The sequence below is a fragment of the Pongo abelii genome, chromosome X (genome assembly GCF_028885655.2).
Source record: "Pongo abelii isolate AG06213 chromosome X, NHGRI_mPonAbe1-v2.0_pri, whole genome shotgun sequence".
Taxonomy (NCBI): domain Eukaryota; kingdom Metazoa; phylum Chordata; class Mammalia; order Primates; family Hominidae; genus Pongo; species Pongo abelii.
Genome location: NC_072008.2, coordinates 130,755,689 through 130,777,274, shown reverse-complemented (window position 1 = coordinate 130,777,274; position 21,586 = coordinate 130,755,689). Strand labels below are relative to the sequence as shown.

The following is a 21,586-nucleotide window of genomic DNA, read 5'->3' as shown; positions in this document are numbered from 1 at the left end:
TAAATGAGAAAATGGATATATAGCACTTTACAGTGTGTCTGTTACAATGAAATTCTCTATAAATGTCAGTTGTGGTTGTTGTTTATCACTATTAATTTATTATGCATGTATTATGGGATAGATGCTATCAGGTAAGGTACCTGTTATCAAGTATTAGACAAAGAGGCAACATAGCTTCTGAAACACCTAATATCCCAGGGAACTCTTTAGCCTAGCAGAACCTAGCCTACTTTCTGATCATTTTAAAGTAGGTAAAAATCCTTGCACTTGTCTTATTTTAAATAATACAACATTTTATTAATAGGCAACAACCTTGTTCTGCTAAACTTAGAAGACTGTGAGAGGAAATTCACTGAGGCACTTCAGACCTGGCTGCGGGTTAACTTGTGCTATTGTATTTCCCGTTGTCATTGTAGTAGCCCTTTAAGGGAGAGGTGGGATTTTAATTAGTACTCAGAAGGCCTGTTGATTTCCTTGACTGTTGGGCGGCTGAGCTCCCTATGTTCTGTTCAGGAACTTTACAGGTAAGGGAATATCTGATACAATCTCATAACAGCCAAGAAATCCATTAGTACTGCTCCCTGTTGCTTCTGTACTGCATACCACAGAACCTAAGTAGTGCGGTATGTGCTACCAATAAACATACCATCATAGCCATGCATATGCTGTTCTCAGACCCTAAATTCATTCAAGGAAACAGCTGGAGTTGTGAAAAAAAATGGCTAGCCTAACGCCTGGGTTTCTTGAATGACATGTAATATTTATACCCAAATGAGGAGTTATTTCTTCTGATATTTGACCATGTACATTTGATGGAGGGAATTTGTTTGTTTGTTTTCCATTTCTTTCCTTTGCTTTTTTTTTGTTTTCCCTTGGTAGTGTAAGTTATATAGGACCCTTACATAGCAGTGATAACAGTTCCTCAGAAACCATCTGATTGTTAAAGGAAGTGTATGAAACAATGCAATGACTTGGTAATAGCTTCAGCAGGAGCCCTGCCATATAACTGACATCCTAATGGCTCTGTTGGACCCATTAGGCGTGTGTGAGACAGTGCAGTTGACTCTGTAACAGCTCCTTTGGAGATGTTACACTATCAGAGGAAGTGTGGAAGTTATTGGGATTACTTTATGTGTGGGTGAGACACTTCTGTGGTGACTGTGATATTCAAAATTAAAAACCACTTTGATGATACTGAATTTCAAGCCATTATCAAGGTAGATATAACAAGCTCATATTTTCTTTTTCAGTAGGTAATTTTAGCTACTATTATCTTTATGTTAAAGTAATATTGGCCAGTGGTTTAAAAATTAATAGTAAAAACAGGTTTAAAGTGAATAAAGTGTAACATCCCCCTCCCTCTCCATCCTTCAGGTTTCACTCTTGAGACACAGTCAGTGTTAATAATGTACTATATATAATTCTCCAAATTTTCCACGCATGTACAAATGGGATCACATACTACAAAAAGTCCCATAATTTTTTCCAGTTCATATTGTCTTGGATATTTCCCCATATTTGTAGTACAAATCCGCCTTGCCATTTTTAATGACTGCATAGGATTCTGTTTATATATGTGTTATTTTTTTTAGCCAGTCCCTTGTTGATAGACATCTAGATTTCCAGTGTTTTGATATTAAAAACAGTGCTGCACTTAATATCCTTGTACACATCTTTTACACACCTCTTGTATAATTTATTAGAAGTAGAAATGATGGGTCGAAAATATATGCATTTAATGTTTGTTTAGATATTACCGAATTTCCCCCTTAAAAAAGACCTACCAATTTATTTACCTACTAAAGCTATATAGAAGTGCCTGTTTTCCCATATACTTATCAACACCGGCAATGATGAGAAAGATTTCTAATACCCAATCTGCAAGATGAAATACAGTATTTCTTCTTGCTATTATTTTGTTCTGTTTATGGGTGAGCTTGGTCATCTTTTTAATGTTAATGGCCCATTTCCATCTCTTCTCTCAATTTCCTGTTGACATACTTTGCCCACTTTCCCATACGAATTTTTATATTTTCTTATTAGTTCTCTAGAGTACTTCCTATATTAAGGGTAAAAAAAAAAAAACCTTCACTACATATTATGCATTTTTCCTAGTGTGATATTTGTCTTTTTAAATAGGTGCATTGTGTGTGTGTATTGTGTGTGTGTGTATATGATAAGATTTACATTTTTAAGTGGTAAAAGTCAACTATTTGTACTTTATAGCTGGTGGATCTCTCTCTCTCTTTCTCTCTCTCCATATATATATATATATATATATATATATGTATATGTTTTTGCTAGCAGTACTATAATTTCCACAATTTGAAAAATAAATTGCTTAAAAATTTATTTTAATTTAAAAACAGAATATAAATATCTACACATAAATAATAAATGTGAATGTATGGTATGCATATGTGTAATATATAATACATACATATGGATATATTTACATGAAAGCAAACTTGAATGTAGAAGTTAAATACAGTACAAATAACATAGCTATTAAAATTAATTCGTATTTTAGAAGTTAGTCTTTGGAGTTGATCTTGATATATTATTTACTCTCTTACTTCTTTAGTACATTACTGTGAAAGAAGCCAAAATGAGTTAAAGTGCTCTTATCAACAGAGTTTTTAAAAAGAGCTTAGAAAATGAAGGAAAAAAGTATGGCTGAGCCTATATTCACCAGAAATAAAATGACAACATTGTCATCTGAGTTTGAAAATGATGTTTCAATTGCTGTGGTTAGGAGATATGCTTTTGGTTGTTCTTTAATGGTTTGGGAATGGGCTCATGTTAAGTCATTCGTGTTACCTTACACTGTCCATCTTTTCACTTTTGATAGATATTCATGAGATTGCTGGTCAGAGTTAATTTTTTGGGTAGGTATTTAAAGTGGAATGCAGAATAGCTCACAATTTGAATGCATGCAGTTGAATTTTTTTTCATATATCCTAGTTGATCATTTTTTGAAATAATTGAAATAATATCTTTAGAGAAAAGGGGAATCATCTTGGCTACTTCAGAGGCAAGTTGACTATCTTTTCAGTAGTTTTTTTGTTATAAAAGTAATATTTTTAAATAAATAGATTATTAAAGAAAATTGGGAAATTACTGAAAAACAGGAAAAAATCCTTAAGGTTCTCTCCAAAATAAAATATTAGTCATATTCTCTCATGAATTAGCATCTTACCTTTTTCTTTCCGTGCATCATGTGTCCTTATCAGGATCCATACAACCTGATATTTCACTTAAATTAAAATGTGAGCAATTTCCAACATTACTAAGTCTTAATTAAATGTTATTTTAAATATATTAATTAGGTAGATGTATTATAATTAACTATACACTGTTTTTGGATATTAACATTTCCAGTATTTCACTAGAACAAAAATACTAAAATAGACATCTTTGTAATCAAAGATAGGTCTCTTTCTGATTTATTCATTATTAGTAGAGTTCTACAAATAAAATTACTGGGTTCTAAAATATTTTCATTAAGGTTCAAGATATATATTATCAAATTATATCAAGATTCATACTCCCCCGTTAGTAAAGCATGATAGTGGCCATTTTAGTGTACCCTCACTGGTACTAGATAACTTACTTTAAAATATTTTTCACCAATTTGAAATGTGAAAAATATAACTACAGTCATGTGCTGTATAAGAGCGTTTTGGTCAATGACAGAACATATATATGATAATGGTCCCATAATATAATAATACCATATTTTTACTGTACCTTTTCTACATTTAGATATGTTTAGATGCATAAATACTTAGCATTGTGTTATAATTGCCTACAATATTCGGTGACGTATTAATAACATGCTTACAGGTTTGTAGCCTAGCAACAATAGGCTACACCTATGGCCTAGGTGTGTAGTAGGCTATACCATCCAGGTTTGTGTAAGTACAATCTGTGATGTTTGCACAATGACAAAATCCCCTAACGACACATTTCTCAAATTGTATCCCTGTCGTTAAGAAATGCACGACTGTATGTTGTTTAAAATTACATGTCATTAGAGAGAGAAAGGAAGCTAGCTGACTAGAGGCATCTGGTACTTACCTCCTCCACAAAGAAGAACCAAAATAGCTAGTAATCACACTTCAAATACATCATCTATGGGAGAATGCTAGAATTCAACAAAGAAGTGACAGGAAATACCTAAGGCAAGGAAAAAGAGGGAAGCAAGGCAGCCTGCTCAGCTGGAATGGGCTGGGGCCCTGGAAAAGATCCCCAATATGACGAAAGGATAAGTGAGAGACCCCAGCAGTCTCACTGTGAACTCCTGCAGTCCTAGCTATGGAGAACCCTTGATCCATGTGGGCCCTGAGACTAACATAGGGAATATACCTGGAGATTATGTGACGGCATTGCTCCAGAGAGAGATGTCACATTGGGTCTCACCCCCAACCCACCCCCAAATCCTAAACAGCTACAGCATGACACCATTTTGAGAGCTCAGTCTTCAACAGACAGCATCCTGCCCTGGGGTTCAACATCCTCTGCCTCTACACATCCCTGGAGTACAATGAACATCCTCTGCCTACAGCCACCACCGCAGCTGGCTGCTGCTACCAGGGTCAAAGTATGAGCCATTGGAAGCAACCCCACTGCCCGCAGCAGTGGAGCCTCTTGCATTTGCAAGCACCCTAATGACAGGCTACCCTGCTGTAGCTACTACCCAGGGCAAAAGTGCACACTCCCTACCTGCCTGACAATTGCTGCTGCCACTGAAAACAACCTGTGGCTCCCTGATATCAGGGACACAGTGCAGCCACTGATACCCCTACCCAAGCATTCCACCAGAGGTCTGGGATCACCCAACCCCTGCCTACCACAGTCAGCACCTGCATGCGCCACAAGAGGAGGCCCTTAATACAGATCTTCCTGGCCCAGCGCCACCACTACCAGTGTCCAAGCTCATTGTCCAGGAGAGTGAGGATTGCCTGCTCAGTCCACCAGTGTTGGCAACTGAGCACTCCCCCCGGAAGCCTCAAGTTGGGCCAACACAACCAGTTGATACCACCAAAGCTTGTACCCATCAGCATGCACCACCTACAGACCTGGAAATTGGCCTGCCCAACCTGCCACAACCACTGCCAACACAAGCACAGATCACTTGGAAAATAGAAGGTTGTCTTGTCACTGCTACTGCCACTGTCCATGCCACACCTGCTGGCCAGCAGCCCAAGGGCCCACCCACTCACTTGGTCCACTGCTGCCACTGCCAGCACTTGAGCAAGCTTTCTGGAGACCCAATGATCAACCTGCCTGGACCCACTAAGACTGGTGCCAGCATGCACTGCCTTGAATGGGCCCAAGAACAGGCACACTTGACCTGCCACTGCCACCACTGCAGCTCAAGGAGAGGCCCACCTGGCATCCCCATCTGCAGCAAAACTTTGCTTTAGCCTTCACTAAAAACTGCACACTAAGCCACTGAGGACATCATAGACACTACTGATGTTGTTTACAGCTAAAGGAGTCACACAGAGATGACACTACGGCACGGCACCCAGAAGCAAAGCAAAAATTTTCTACCCAACCAACATATAGGTATGTGTTCAGGAAAAAGTCCTCCCCTACCAAAGCAAATACAAAAAAAATTAGAAGGAGCAACTGTTATACCTGATGCACAAATATCAATGTTAAGGACAAAAGAAACATTAAAAAGCAAGAAAATATGATACTTCAAAAGAACACAATAATTATCTATCAACAGATTCTAATGAAAAAATAATTTATGAAATCCTGGGAAAATAATGATATTAAATTCAGTGAGACAAAAAATAAAATTAAATTAAAAACCCAGGAATACAGCTAAACAAGGAGGTGAAAGAGCTCTACAATGAGAATTAGAAAACACTGCTGAAAGAAATCAGAGATGACACAAACAAATGGAAAAATGTTCCATGCTCATGGATAGGAAGAATCAATGTAGTTAAAATGGCCATACTGCCCAAAGCAATTTTACAGATTCAATGCTGTTCCTATCAAACTACCAATGACATGTTTCACAGAATTAGGAAAAAAACTATGCCAAAATTTATATGGAACCAAAAAAGAGCCAGAGTAGCCAAAGCAATCCTAATGAAGCTGGAGGCATCACATTACTCATATCAGAGAAAATAGATTTATGTCAAAAATACTAAAAATAGACAAAAAGTCATCATATCATGATAAAGCAATCACTTTAGCAAGAATTGTGTAACAATTCTAAACATATATGCCGCCAATACCAAAGCACTCAGATGTATAAAGCAAATATTATTAGACCTAAGAAGAGAGATAGACTACATAGATTAATAGTTGATAGACTACATACATTAATAGTTGACTCAGACACCCCACTCTCAACATTAGACAGATCATCTAGAGAGAAAATTAACAAAGAAACATGGGACTTAAACTTCCCTTTATACCAAATAGGCCTAACAGACATCTACAGAACATTTCATCCAACAGCTACAGAATACACATTCTTCTTATCAGCACATGTAACATTCTCCAGGATAGACCACATGTTAGAACACAAAACACGACTCAACAAGTTTTTTAAAATCAAAATCATATCAAGTGTCTTCTTATACCGCAATGGAATTAAACTAGAAATCAGTAACAAAAGGAACTTTGGAAATTGTAAAAATATATGGAAATTAAATATCCTCCTTAATGACCATTGAGTCAAACAAGAAATTAAGGAGGAAATTTTAAAAATCTCTTCACACAAATGAAAATTAAAACACAATATAGCAAAACCTAAGGGGTTGCTGGGATTGGTGGTTCACACCTGTAATCCCAGCACTTTGGGAGGCCGAGGTGGGCGGGTCACCTGAGGTCCGGAGATTGAGGCCAGCCTGGCCAGCATGGTGAAACCCTGTCTCTGCTAAAAATACAAAAATTAGCCGGGCATGGTGGCAGGTGCCTGTAATCCCAGCTACACGAGAGACTGAGGCAGGATAATTGCTTGAACCTGGGAGGCAGAGGTTGCAGTGAGCTAAGATTGAGCCATTGCACTCCAGCCTAAGTGACAGAACAAAACTCTGTCTAAAAAAAAAAAAAAAAAAAAAAAAAAAAAAAAAAAACAAAACTATGGGACACAACAAAAGCAGTGTTAAGAAGGAAGTTTATGGAAAAAAAATGCGCACATCAAAACATCAAAAAAGTAGAAAGATGTCAAACAACCTAATCAGGCACCCCAAAGAATTAGAAAAGCAAGAACATACTAAACCCCAAATTAGTAGAAAGAACACAATAATAAAGATCAGAACAGAGCTAAATGAAATATGGGCTATAAAAAGTAATACAAAGGAACAACAAATGAAAAGTAGGTTCAGCAGATAAACAAAATCAATAAACCATTAACCAAAAAGAAAGAGAGTAGACCCAAATAAATAAAACCAGAAATGAAAAAAGAGACGTAACAACAACTGATATCATAGAAATGCAAAAGGTCATCAGAGACTGTCATGAACAACTATACACTAACAAACTGGATAACGTTGAGGAAATGGATAAATTCCTGGCCACATACAACCTACCAAGATTGAATCAGGAAAATATAGAAAACCTGAACAGATCAAAAACGAGTAATGAGATTGAATCAGTAATAAAATGTTTCCCAACAGAGAAAAGTTCAGGACAGAATGGTTTCACTGACAATGACAATTTTTACCGAACCTTCTAAGAACTAACACCAATTCTCCTCAAACTATTTCAAAAAGATGAAGAGGGTGGAATTCTCCCTAACTCATTCTACAAGGCCAGCATTACCCTGATACTAAGACCACAAAAGTCACAATTTTAAAAAAAAGCTATAGGCCAATATCCCTGATGAATATACATGCAAAAATCATCAAGAAAACATCAACAAAACAAGTCTAATACCACATCAAAACATAATATACCACGATTCAATATTTATCCCAGAGGTGCAAAGATGGTTCAATATATGCAAATCAATAAACATAATACATCACATCAACAGAATGCAGGACAAAAACCATATGGACATCTCAATAGACGTAGAAAAAGCATTTGATAAAATTCAACATTCCCCTCATGATAAAAAATTAAAAACCTCTCAAAAAACAAGGCATAGAAGGAACACACCTCAACATAATAAAGGTTATATATATGACAGACCCACAGCTGACATCATACTGAATAGGGAAAAGCTGAAAGCCTTTTCTTTAAGAACTGGAAGAAGACAAAGATACCCAGTTTCACCACTCCTGTTTATCATAGTACTGGAAGTCCTAGCCAGATCAGGTAAGAGAAAGAAATAAAAGGCATCTAATTTGAAAAAGAAGTAGTCAAATGTTCTGTCTTTGCAGATGATGTTATCTTATACTTAGAAAATCCTTAAGACGTCAACAAAAACTCTTAGATTTGATAAATTCAGTAAAGTTGCAGGATACAAAATCAGTTTGCAAAAATTAGTAGCATTGTTATACATCAGTAATGAACTAGCTGAGGAAAAATCAAGAAAACAATTTCATTTGCAATAGCTCCAAAAAAATAAGTACCTCAAAATAAATTGAACGAAGGCACTGAAAGACCACTACCAAGAAAACTACCAAATCACTGATGAAAGAAATTGAAGAGGACACAAACAGGTGGAAAGACATCCGATGCTTATGAATAGGAAGAATTAATATAGTGCCCAACACAATCTACAGATTCAATGCAATCCCTATGAAAACGCCACTGTCATTTTTCACAGAAATAGAAAAAAATCCTAAAATTCTTAAGTAACCAAAAAAAGCCTGAGTAGCCAAAGCAAGTTTGAGCAAAAAGAACAAAGCTGGAAGCATCACACTTCCTGACTTCAAAATTTATTACAAGACCATAGTAACCAAAACAGCATGGTATTGGTATAAAAACGGACACACAGACCAATTGAAAAGAATAGAGAACCCAGACATAAATCCACATATCATCAGGTAAATACAAATCAAAATGAAATATAATCTTATCCCAGTTATCACAGCTGTTATTAAAAAGACAAAAAATAGCAGATGCTGACAAGGTCGAGGAGAAAAGGGAACTCTTACACACTGTTGGTGGGAATGTTAATTAATATAACCACTATTGAAAGCAATATGGAGATTTCTCAACAAACTAAAAGTAGAACTACTATAGGATCCAGCATTCCCACTACTGGGCATTTATCCAAAGGAAAAGAAATCAGTATATCAAAGGGACACCTGCATTCCCATGATTATTGCAGCACTATTCCCAATAGCCAAGATGTGGAATCAACCTAAGTGTCCATCAGTGGATGAGTGGATAAAGAAAATGTGGTACATATATATGATGGAATATTATTCAGCCATAAAAAGAATAAAATCCTGTCATCTGCAGCAACATGGAACTGGACATCATTATGCTAAGTGAAATAAGCCAGACACAGAATAAAAAATGATATATGTTCTCACCCATATGTGGAGGTTTAAAAGTTGATCTCATGGAGATAGAGTTTAGAATGATAGATACCAGAGGATGGGAAGGAGATATGGGGAAAGATCAAGAAAGGTTTATTAATGCTTACAAACATACTGTTAGATAGAAGGAAAAATTTCTAATGTTCAATAGCAGAGTAGGATGATTACAGTTAACAGCAATGTATTGTATATTTCAAAATACCTGGAAGAGAGGACATGAAATGTTCCCAACACATAGAAATGATAAATACTCAACATGATGGATACCCCCAAATACACTGATTTGATCATTGCACATTCTATGCATGTAACAAGATATCACATGTATGCCATAAATATGAAAATTTTATTTCTCAATAAAAACATTTAAAAAATAAATGTCATCCAGAAGAAAATTCAGAAGCTATAAAAATATTAATCAAGCCCGGCAGCCTTGGGGAACACTTTAAGAGGACAGAAAGGCTTAGATTGTTTAGTTGTTTCTGGTCTTCCATGAGCCAGCCTTCACTCTGCAGCTCATCCTTGGCCATGAGGGATGACAACTTGTAGGGTTAGGCACCTAGGACACTAGCCCCTTCTAAATCAATTGTATTTGTCTGTGTGTCTGTTTTTGTTGCTATAAAGATACCTGAGGCTGGGTAATTTACAAAGAAAAGAGGTTTATTTGACATATGGTTCTTCAGGCTGTACATGCATGGCATCTGCATCTGCTTGGCTTCTCGTGAGGCCTCAGGAAGCTTTTAGTCATGGCAAAGTGGAAGGAGAGCTAGAGTGTCACATGCCAGAAGAGAGTAAGAGAGGGATGCCTGGATCATTAAAATAACTAGATCTCCTGTGAACTCATGACCACCGGGAGGGCACCAAGCCATTCATGAGAGATCCACTCTCATAACCCAAATACCTCCCTATAGGCACCACCTCCAACACTGGGGATCACATTTTAACATGAGATTTGGAGGGGACAAATATCCAAAACTGTACTATCAGTTCTCCAGTTTGACTCTGGATCCCCACCCTCAGACCTCTGGATGAGATTGTTCCTCCTCTATAGTCCTGTGGTTCTCTGAACTAGCCTCCTCATAGCTGCATCACACTGGGCTTTAATTGTAAGTATCCCCCAACTAGATTCAAATAAAACAAGCTGATCACAGATGTATGTAAAGAAATTTTGGCCCAAGGTAAAAACTCACTAAATGTGTGAAGCATGAACATACAGTTGGCCCTTGAACAACAAAGTTTTGAACTGCACAGGGGTCCACTTATACATACATTTTCTTCTGCCTTGGCCACCCCTGAGACAGCAAGATCAGTTCCTCCTCTTTCTCCTCAGCATACTCAACATGAAGATGAAGATGAAGACCTTTATGATGATTCACTTCCACTTAATGAATAGTAAATATATTTTATCTTCCTTATGATTTTCTTGATAACATTTTCTTTTTTCTAGCTTACTTTATTGTAAGAATTAAGTATATAATACATGTAACATACGAAATATGTGTTAATCAATTGTTTGTTATTGGCAAGTCTTCCACTCAACAGCAGACCACTAGTAGTTATGTTTTTGGGGAGTCAAAAATTATGCGTGGATTTCTGACTGTGTGGTAGTCGGCATCTCCTAACCCCTGCACTGCTCAAGCGTCAGCTGTACTAATAAACCTATAAATAAATCAGTTCCAAGAAGTTCCATGAATGGGTTTCAGAGAGTCTGTGAATGCCTCAAATTGCATGTAATATTGAATGCATGCTGATAGACATGCAGTCCTCTGGCAAGGATCCATGTCCTTCATTAGATTATAAAGTAGTCCATGACTACCTCCAAATACCCCCAAATTATCTTAAATTCCTTGAATGAGTATGTGGGCCAAGCTTTGAGGTACCAGTGACTTTCAGAAGTCACAACTTATATTCTAGAGAGAGTTTATTTTGTTTTGGAAAAATAAGCACTGTTAGGAACCAATAGAAAATGATTAACCTCTTTCAAGTCAGGGATTGAAAGTTAAAAGAGCAGAATATCCTTACTTACCAACTGCAGCCAAAAAATTACAAATGAAAATCAACCGCCACTCCAATTTATACTTTGTCTCTATGAATGGGTAACATGGTCACCTCTGTGGAGGAAAATGGAAATCTGAAGATCTGCAGTGCATTAATTGAGCAAATATTCTTTCTCTGAATGCTATATTGTATAATTTGGATTTTTTTTTACTCTGTATGATCACCTGTTTCAAAATAAATAATTATAATTTTTTAACTGGATGTCCTTTATTGGTTCTGGAATTTAACAATTTTTATAATGACTTTAAATTTTTGTTTGAACTGGAATGATTTTTGAAGGAAACTATGATAAAATCTCAGAACTAACTAATACATTCGAGAACCAATTCTTATAGGCATAAGCAATAAAATAGCACAATCAGGAAAAGAAGAGAAAATAAGACGTGAGTATGTCGAAATAACTAAAGAGACAGAGGATATTGAACGATTCATAAGAGACTAATTTGTGCACCTCTTTTAAGGTACCCTTGAAAACCATGTTGGAATGGATAATCTCATAGAAAAAATACAAATGACTAAAGCTGGTCTCAGAAGGGAGAGAAAATTTTCTCAGTAGAGGAAGAAATCTGATTTGTAAAATAGAAATAAAACTTCCAAAGAACTACTTAAACCAAAAGAAGTAGCATAATTAGGCAGTGTCACAGGCAAAATTTGCTACATCTTTAAGGAACACATTATTTCAATGCTACTTAAATGTTTTAACAGCATAATTAAATGAAAGCTTCCAAATCTTTTAAAGATTTTTTTGGAAGCAAAAAAAATTGATATCTAAAAGTGATAAAGAAAGTACGAAATAAATCTTCAAATCAATTTTACTTCTGAATACCGAAGCAAAATTCTTAAATAAAATACTAGCCCACAAGGTCCAGCAATATAACAGAATAATAATACACTACAAGTAAGTGCAGTTCATACTAAGAATGCAAGGATTATTCAATATTAAAAACTCTGTTACTCTAACATACCATATGAGTACATCAATATAGATAAACCAAATTTAAAAACGGCAGAGATTTTCAAAAGGGTTTTGATAAAAACCAACATTTTATTTAACAAACATGTAGTGTTTATTCTGTGCCAAACATTGCTCTAAGTATTTTACAAATATTGAGTTTAATACTCATAACCACTCCGTAACTGAGGTACAAATGATATTCCCATTTACAATGAGAAAACTGAGGCACAGGCACAATAAGGATAAGTAAAATGATTTGGCTAGTAAGTGGTAAAGTCAGTATTTACACCAGGCAGTTCAATCCTTGCATTTACCCATGATATTATACTGTCTGTCATGCATCAATTTTTGATAGACATACATACAAATGTATATATATATATAATTTCTTAGAATGAGATCATGTAAAATCACAAAATCCAGTTTTATTTGAAGTGAGGAAGCACTAGAAGGGTTTTTTTTTTGAGACAGTCTCACTCAGTTTCCCAGGTTGGAGTACGGTCATGAGATCATGGCTCACTGCAGCTTTGACCTCCTAAGCTCAAGTGATCCTCCCACTTTAGGCTCTGGAGTAGCTGAGGCTAAAGGTGTATGCCACCATGCCATGGCTGTTTAAAAAAAAAAAAATTGTAGAGAATGGATGTCCCCTTTGTTGACTAGGCTAGTGAACTCCTGAGCTCAAGCCATTCTCCCACCTTGGCCTCCCAAAGTGCTGGGATTACAGGTGTGAGCCACTACACCTGGCTCTAGAAGGATTTCTATTAGAGACAAGAACAAAACAAGGATATCCACTCTAATTAACTACTTGAAACTTATGAAGGTAGCAACTGTCAACATTAGAAAAGAGAAGAGGAATAAAATTAGAAAAATGAGGTACAGTTTTATTATTTTTAGGTTATATAATTGTATATCTAAAAAAAAAATCTAAGACCAAACATGAAACTAATACAAGAAATAAGAGAATTTAGTAAGCTAGTTGGGTATAAAATTAGCACACCAAATTAATAGTTTCCTTCCATACAAACAATACTTACTTAGAAAATATAGTTGAATAAATGATTACAGTAGCAACAACAGCAATCAAAATGCCTGAGAATAAACAAGCAAAAAGTACAACACACACACACAAATTATAATGCTATTGAGGAATATAGAAAAGAACATAAATAAGTAGAAAGCCATACTTTTTTCTTAAATAAGTCTCAGAACCATAAAAATTCCCCTTAATCTATCATTTTAACTTGGCTTCAATAACAAAATATCAATTGGTCTTATAAAAAGCCTAACATACTGGCTCTAATATTCAACTGGGAAAAACAAACGTAAGAATACTTTGAAAATATATGGGGAAAAATGTAATATAATGATGATAGATTTGCCGGATATTAAAATATATTTAAGTTCATTGTAAATAAATTAGCGGGGTGCTATTATATGAATAAACAAAGTGTTAGGATGGAAGAAGACTGGAAATGGTTCCAAATACAAATAGGAGTACAGTATATGATAAAGATGACCTTTCAAATAAGTCTGGAAGGCGTAAATTGTTTATGAAAAGTGTTGAGACAATTATGTAGCCATCCAGACAACAATAAAGTTGCTTCCCTCCGTAGCTCACTCCCTACACCAGAATAAATTCTAGGTGACCCAAAATTAAATGTGAAAATAAGTACTATAAAGCAATATGGGAGAATTTCTTCCAACCTTAAAGTAGGAAAACCTTTTCTAGATATAGCCCAAAAAACTAGAAGCCATAAATAAAACTGCTGTCTATATACATATGTATATATATGTATATTAAAATATGTGTAGCATACAGAGACAAATAGTCAATTTCCTCCTATATAAAGAGTGCTTATAATCAATAAGAAAAAAATCCAAATAACGTAATAGAAAAAAATTGATATATGCCATAGTAAAGGAAATGAGAATGGTTCTTGGACATATGAAAAAACAATGTTTAAACTCACTCCTAAGAGAAATGCATATTAAAACTGAACTAAATTTTATCATTTATCACCTATAATATTGGCAATAATTAAAATTTTATAACATACATTTTTGGAAAATGTGTATGAAATGTTGGTTATGGAAGTATAAATAGATACAGTTGATATGAAAAAATATTTGACAATATCTAGCAAAAACAAATTATCTTCTTTGATCCAGCAATTTCTCTTCTTGAAATTTATCCTACAGATATTGAATGAGCATGCAGTGGTATGTATGAAGATATTCACTTAGCACTGTTTGAAATATCAAAAAATCAGTGATATCAATCAAGATGTTTATCAATAGGAAGCCACTTGAATAATTTATGGTATAATAATTTGAATAATTTATGCAGTGGAATACTCTGCAGCCTTAAAGAGAGTAAGACATATAAGTAGGAAGAAAAGTTGGGTGGCTCAAGCAGAATTGCACAGGGGGTTTTAACTCCATTGACACTATTTGTATATGTATTTATTTATGATATTTTATTAAGCTCAGTAATGGGGTACATGGTGATTATAATATTGTTCTTTATACCCTTTTATGGGTGTCTGAAATTTTTTAAATAAATCTAGCACAAACAAAATGAGACAACTCTGTATTTATTCAAGTGGAACAGTCTTCAAGATGCATCATTAAACAAAAGCCACAGGGTTTGAATCGTTGTCTATAGTAGTGGATTTTCTTGTCTATGACCCAGTTGAAGAAATATATTTTACATTCTAACCCAGTTCACAATGAATCCATAAATAAAAAACAAAAACAAAAATTTCATAAGACGATATCTACCCTTACTATGAAACAACATGCTCTGACATTTTCTCTTCTATTCTATTCCATTTCATATCTATGTAATGTTAATTGTGATCCAGTAAATTCATTTTATAACTAACTAATAGGTCACAACCTGAAGTTTGAAAATGATGATGTCCAGTGTACTACACTTTGTGTGTGATTTTTAATGAAGCTATATGCTTGCATGCTTACATTATCATAGAATTTCTCTGAAAATATTCACAATAAATGAATAATTTTGATTGCATTTGTGGAGAGGAAGTAAGTGGCTGTGGGACAGGGATTGGAGGGAGATTTTTTTTCCTGCATGCTCTTTTGTCCCATTTGTACTTTGATAATGTGCTATTAAATTTTTTAATTTAACATAATTTTTCAAAATAAAAGGAAAATGATGTCATAGATTAATGAATCCAATTCACCTGCTTTCTTGGCCACTTTTTAAAATAGCCAATACTTGCTGCTTAAAGGGCTCCTTCCAATGTTTTAAATTTTAAATTTAACATAAATAGAAATTTAAAATTTCTTTAACGTAGCTTTGTATGTGTATATTCCTTCTGAAAATAAAGTAGGAAACAAATCTATTATACTGCAAATAATATTTTGCTCTTTACATTACTATTATGTCACCTGCTCATATTGATTGTCCTCATGAAATTACAGCCCCATGTATAGAGGGGATATACTTTCTCGTTTACTTGAAAGAACTATGTTTGGAGATCAAGTTTCTGTCTTACAGAGGAAGCAAGGCACGGAAATATTGTTATCTAGTGGACAAGCAGTTTTATGTTTCAAAATTGTTTGCCAAAATTAGCAGCTGTAAAACAAGAACACAGCTGCACATTTCAAACTTTTCATATTAATATATACCATGCTATTTTCCTTTGAAATCAAAAACATGTATTTTTCACTTAACAATTTCAGCAGTGTACACATCATTGTGTTTCCCTGAACAAATGACTATTATGCTAAATGGTTGATTTTAAATAGAGTTTCCTTATTCACCAGAGTTTATACTTTTGACGTTTTGTTTTCAATTGGAAATTTCTGCTTAAATAATTTTCATTTATTTTTATGTTTGTAAGTGAAAAATTAGTTTACTGGTAAAAAATTGTCCCGTATTTTCATTGTTCCTTCCAAGTTTATATTTGCTGAAATAATTCTTCTGAAGTTGGAGAGATTGTGTAGCCTGCACAAAAATACTGTGTAATTGTTTAATCCATTTTACCATGAGAAAATCTGTAGCCTTGTGAAATAATCCAAGAATTTTCCTTATACCACATGTTTTATAATCCCAGATTACTAGTGCTAAACATGGACCAAAACAAAATTAGTATAAAACTAAGGTCATATCCCATTCCATGAAGAAATTCTGAGTTCTCTACACTGTTTTCACCTGGCTTACAGGATATCATGATCTCTCAGTTTTCTTATCTCAGTGGTCACTCCTCTGTCTTATTTGCTGATTCTTTTCCTTCTAATCTTTTTTTTTTTTTTTTTTTTTTTGAGACAGAGTCTCGCTCTGTTGCCAGGCTGGAGTGCAGTGGCACGATCTCAGCTCACTGCAACCTCCATCTCCTGGGTTCAAGCGATTCTTCTGCCTCAGCCTCCCGAGTAGCTGGGATTACAGGCACGCACTACCACACCCAGCTAATTTTTGTATTTTTAGTAGAGATGGGGTTTCACCATGGTGGCCAGGATGGTCTCGATTTCCTGACATCGTGATTCGCCTGCCTCAGCCTCCCAAAGTGCTGGGATTACAGGCCTGACTCTCTAACCTTTTAATTTGGTGTACACCAGTGCTCAGCGTTTGTCTTCAAGTCTTCACCATTTATACCCACTCAGTGACCTCTTATAGTCGTGAGGCTTAAACCATCTAATACACTAATGACTCTCAAATTTATTTCTCAGCCAAGACTTCTCTTCTGACATCCATTTTCAATTACTTATTTGGTAATTTCATTTGGATGTTTAATAGATATCTTAAACTCAACTTGCCCAAAACTAAACTCCTGATCTTTCCCTCCTACCCAAAACTTGCAGACTTCTCATTTCAGTTGACAGAAGCTCCATCCTACCACTTGCTCAAGTCAAAAACATTGGAGTCATCCTGAAAGCTCTCTTCCTTGCAGTACCTTACATCCACTGTATTAGCAAACTCTGTTCACTCTACCTCCAGCTCCACTGCTACCACCCTTGTCCAAGCCACCATCATCTCTCATCTGGGTTAAATCATACAGCCTTGTAACAGGTCTCTATGCTTCTCAGAGTGATCTTTTTAAAATATTTTCGTATTACAGGTTAGCATCCTTTTCTTTCAGATTGGTATCATAGAAGTAGAAAGTAGAATAGTGGTTACCAAAGACCAAACAGGGGAGGAGGAAGGGGGAAAAGGGAGAAGATGGTCAGTGGGTACAAAGTTACAAGTAAATAGGAAACATAAATTCTGGTGTCCTCTTGCACAGTAGGGGGAGCATAACTGGTTAAGAAAAATGTATTGCATATTTCAAGATAACTAGAATAGAGGATCTTGCAAGTTATCACCACAAAAAAAGATAAAGATTTGAGATTATGAACATGCCAACTATCCTGATTTGATCATCATACAAAATATGCATGTATTGAAACATCATACTACCCCATAAACATGCAATTATAAAGTCAATTATTTAAAAATAATAAAAGAGTAAACAAAATATATGAGTCAACTCTGCTAAAAATATTGCAAGTGGCTTCTCATTTCACTCAGAGTAGAATATTTAAAGTGACCTAAAATACCCTCCATGATCTAGCATGATCTAGCTCCTTGTTACCTCACCTCCTTCTACATTTTTTCTTAACTCTGCAGCATTGATACTGACATCTTTGTCAATCTCCAAAAAAAAAAAAAAAAAAAAAAAAATACTTGAGGCACACTTCTGCCTTAGGTACTTCACTGTGGCTGACTCCTCTACTTGGAATCTTCTTCCTCCAAGTATTGCATGTTTTCACTCTCACACCTCCATCAAGCTTTTGCTTAAATGTCTCCTTCTCAGTGAGGTCTACTTTGACCCATTCTACACACTACTGCAATTTGCACCATAATCCCTGAACTCTTAATACCTTTACCCTGCTCTACCTTGTCTTTATTTCCATAGCATGTATGAACCTCTATATAATTTACTTATATACTATGCTTATTGTTTATTGTCTGTTTCCATCTACATGAATTGTAAGTTCTGTGAGGACTAGGATCCTTGTGTGTTTTGTTCACTGAAGTCCTTAAAGGCTCTAGAATAGTTTCTAGGACTTAGCAGGTGTTCAACAAGTACTTTTGAAAGAATGAATGTAGAATGTAACTTTTGGTATATAATTTGTGTCTATGTCTTTACACAGAACTGAATGACTGTTTTTGATTGATATGAACTATTATTTCTTGCACAATTAGTATTTTTAATTTTTGTGGGTACATAGTAGGTGTGTATATTTAGAGGGTACATGAGATTTTTTGATACAGGCACGCAATGTGAAATAAGTCCATCATGGATAATGCGGTATCCATCCCCTCAAGCATTTATCCTTTGAGTTACAAACAATCCAATTACACTCTTAAGCTATTTTAACATGTAGAATTAAGTTATTATTGACTATAGTCACCCTGTTGTGCTATCATATAGTAGGTCTCATTCATTCTTTCTATTTTTTTGTATACATTAACCACCCCCACCTCCCCCCACAGCCCCCTACTTCCCTTCTCGGCTTCTGATAACCATTCATCTACTCTCTATGTCTGCGAGTTCAATTATTTTGATTTTTAGATCCTACAAATAAGTGAGAAGATGCAATGCTTGTCTTTCTGTGACTGGCTTATTTCACTTAACATAATGATCTCCAGTTCCATCCATGTTGTCACAAATGACTGGATCTCATTCTTTTTTATGACTGAACAGTACTCCATGGTGTATATTACCACATTTTATTTATTCATTCACCAGTTGCTAGACACTTAGGTTGCTTCAAAATTTTACCTATTGTAAACACTGCTGCAACAAACACAGGCATGCAGCTATCTCTTCTATATAATGATTTCCTTTATTTTGGGTATACCGCTACTATATACTATACAATATATACCCATCAGTGGGATTGCTGGATCATATGGTAGCTCAATTTTTAGGTTTTTGAAGAACCTCCAAACTGTTCTCCATAGTGGTTGTGCTATTTTACATTCTCACAAACAGTGTGCAAGTGTTCCCTTTCTTGCACATTCTCACCAGCATTTGTTATTGTCTGTCTTTTGGATAAAAGCCATTTTTGCTAGGGTAAAATCATCTTTTTTTTTTCCCTTGAAACAGGGTCTCGCTCTGTGGCCCAGGCTGGAGTGCAGTGGCATGATCTCGGCTCACTGCAACCTCCACCTCCCAGGTTCAAGCAATTCTTATGCCTCAGCTTCTAGAGTAGTTGGGATTACAGGTGCACATCACCATGCCTGGCTAATTTTTTGTGGTTTTTTTTTTGTATTTTTTTTTTTTGGTAGAGACGGTATTTCACCATGTTGGCCAGGCTGGTCTCGAGCTCCTGACGTCAAGTGATCCACCTGCCTCGGCCTCCCAAAGTGCTGGGATTACAGGCGTGAGCCACCGCGCCCAGCCAGGTGAGATCACATCTTACTATAGTTTTAATTTGCATTTCTCTGATGATTAATGATGCTGAGCACCTTTTCATATGCCTGCTTGCCATTTGTATGTCTGGGTTTGGGAAATGTCTATTCAAATCTTTTGCCCATGTTTTGATTGGATTATTCAGTTTTTTCTTATAGAGTTGTTTGAACTTCTTATATATTCTGGTTATTAATCCTGTGGGAGACTAGTAGTTTGCAGATATTTTCTCCCATTCTGTGGGTTGTCTCTTCACTTTGTTGATTGTATCCTTTACTGTACAGAAGCTTTTTAACTTGATGTGATCCCATTTTCCCATTTTTTCTGTGGTTGCCTGTGCTTGTGGAGTATTGCTTAAGAAATTTTTTGCCCAGATTAATATCCTGGAGAGTTTCCCCAATGTTTTCTTGTAGCAGTTTCATAGGCTGAGGTCTTAGATTTAAGTCTTTAGTTCATTTTGATTTCATTTTTGTATATGGCAAGAGATAGGGGTCTAGTTTCATTCTTCTGCATATGGATATCCAGTTTTCCCAGCACCATTTATTGAAGTGCCTGTCCTTTCCCTAGTGTATGTTACTGGCACCTTTGTCAAAAATGAGTTTACTGTAAGTGTGTGGATTTGTTTCTGGGTTCTCTATTCTGTTCCACTGTCTATCTGTCTGTTTTTATGCCAATGCTATGCTGTTTTGGTTACTATAGCTCTGTAGTATAATTTGAAGTCAGGTAATGTTATTCCTCCAGTTTTGTTCTTTTTGCTTAGATAGCTTTAGCTATTCTGGCTCTTTTATCATTCTATATAAATTTTAGGATTTTTTTTGGTTTCTGTGAAGAATGTCATTGGGATTTTAATAGGGATTGCATCAAATCTGTAGATTGCTTTGGATAGTATGGTCATTTTAACAATATTGCTTCCTCCTATCCATGAACATGGAATATTTTTCCATTTTTTGGTGTCCTCTTCAATTTCTTTCATCAGTGTTTTATAGTTTTTCATTATAGAGATTTTTCACTTCTTTGATTAATTCCTAGGTATTTTATTTTATGTGTGGCTATTGTAAATGGGATTATTTTGTGATTTCTATTTAGGAATGTTCACTGTTGGCATATAGAAATGCTACTGATTTTTTATGTTGATTTTGTATTCTGCACCTTTACTGAATTTGTTTATCAGTTCTGATAGTTTTCTTGTGGAGTCTTTATGTTTTTCCAAATAAGATTACATCATCTGCAAACAATGATAATTTCACTTCATCCTTTCCAATTTGGGTGTCCTTTATATCACTCTCTTATATGATTACTCTAGCTAGGACTTCCAATACTATGTTGAATAACAGTGGACATATTTGTCATGTTCCAGATCTTAAAGGAAAGGCTTTGAGTTTTTCCCCATTTAGTATGATGCCAGCTGCAGATCTGCCAAATACGACTTTTATAATGTTGGAATATCTTTCTTCTATCCCCAGTGTTCTCAGGGTTTTTATCATGAAGGGGTGTTGAATTTTATCAAATGCTTTTTCAGCATCAATTGAAATGATCACATGGCTTTTATTCTTCATTCTGTTTGTATGATGTATCACATTGATTGGTTTGTGTATGGTGAACCATCCTTGCATCTCAGGGATAAATCCCTCTGGTCATGATGAATGATCTTTATAATATACTGTTGAATTCAGTTTGCTATTATTTTG

The 21,586-nt window shown here is 35.4% G+C and overlaps 1 protein-coding gene across 11 annotated transcripts in view; it reads left to right on the top strand.

Annotated features, from left to right (window-relative positions):
* Positions 1–21,586, top strand: part of TENM1 (teneurin transmembrane protein 1) — an 841,958-nt gene that overhangs the window by 323,598 nt on the left and 496,774 nt on the right. For 8 of the 11 annotated variants that reach the window (XM_054545040.1, XM_054545042.1, XM_054545043.1 and 5 more), the window contains one exon: positions 19,778–19,894. The exons of the other annotated variants lie outside the window; for them this stretch is intronic. In XM_054545040.1, the coding sequence (XP_054401015.1) occupies positions 19,778–19,894 (117 nt within the window). The remainder of the gene's footprint in view (positions 1–19,777; positions 19,895–21,586) is intronic. 11 annotated transcript variants of the gene reach the window in all.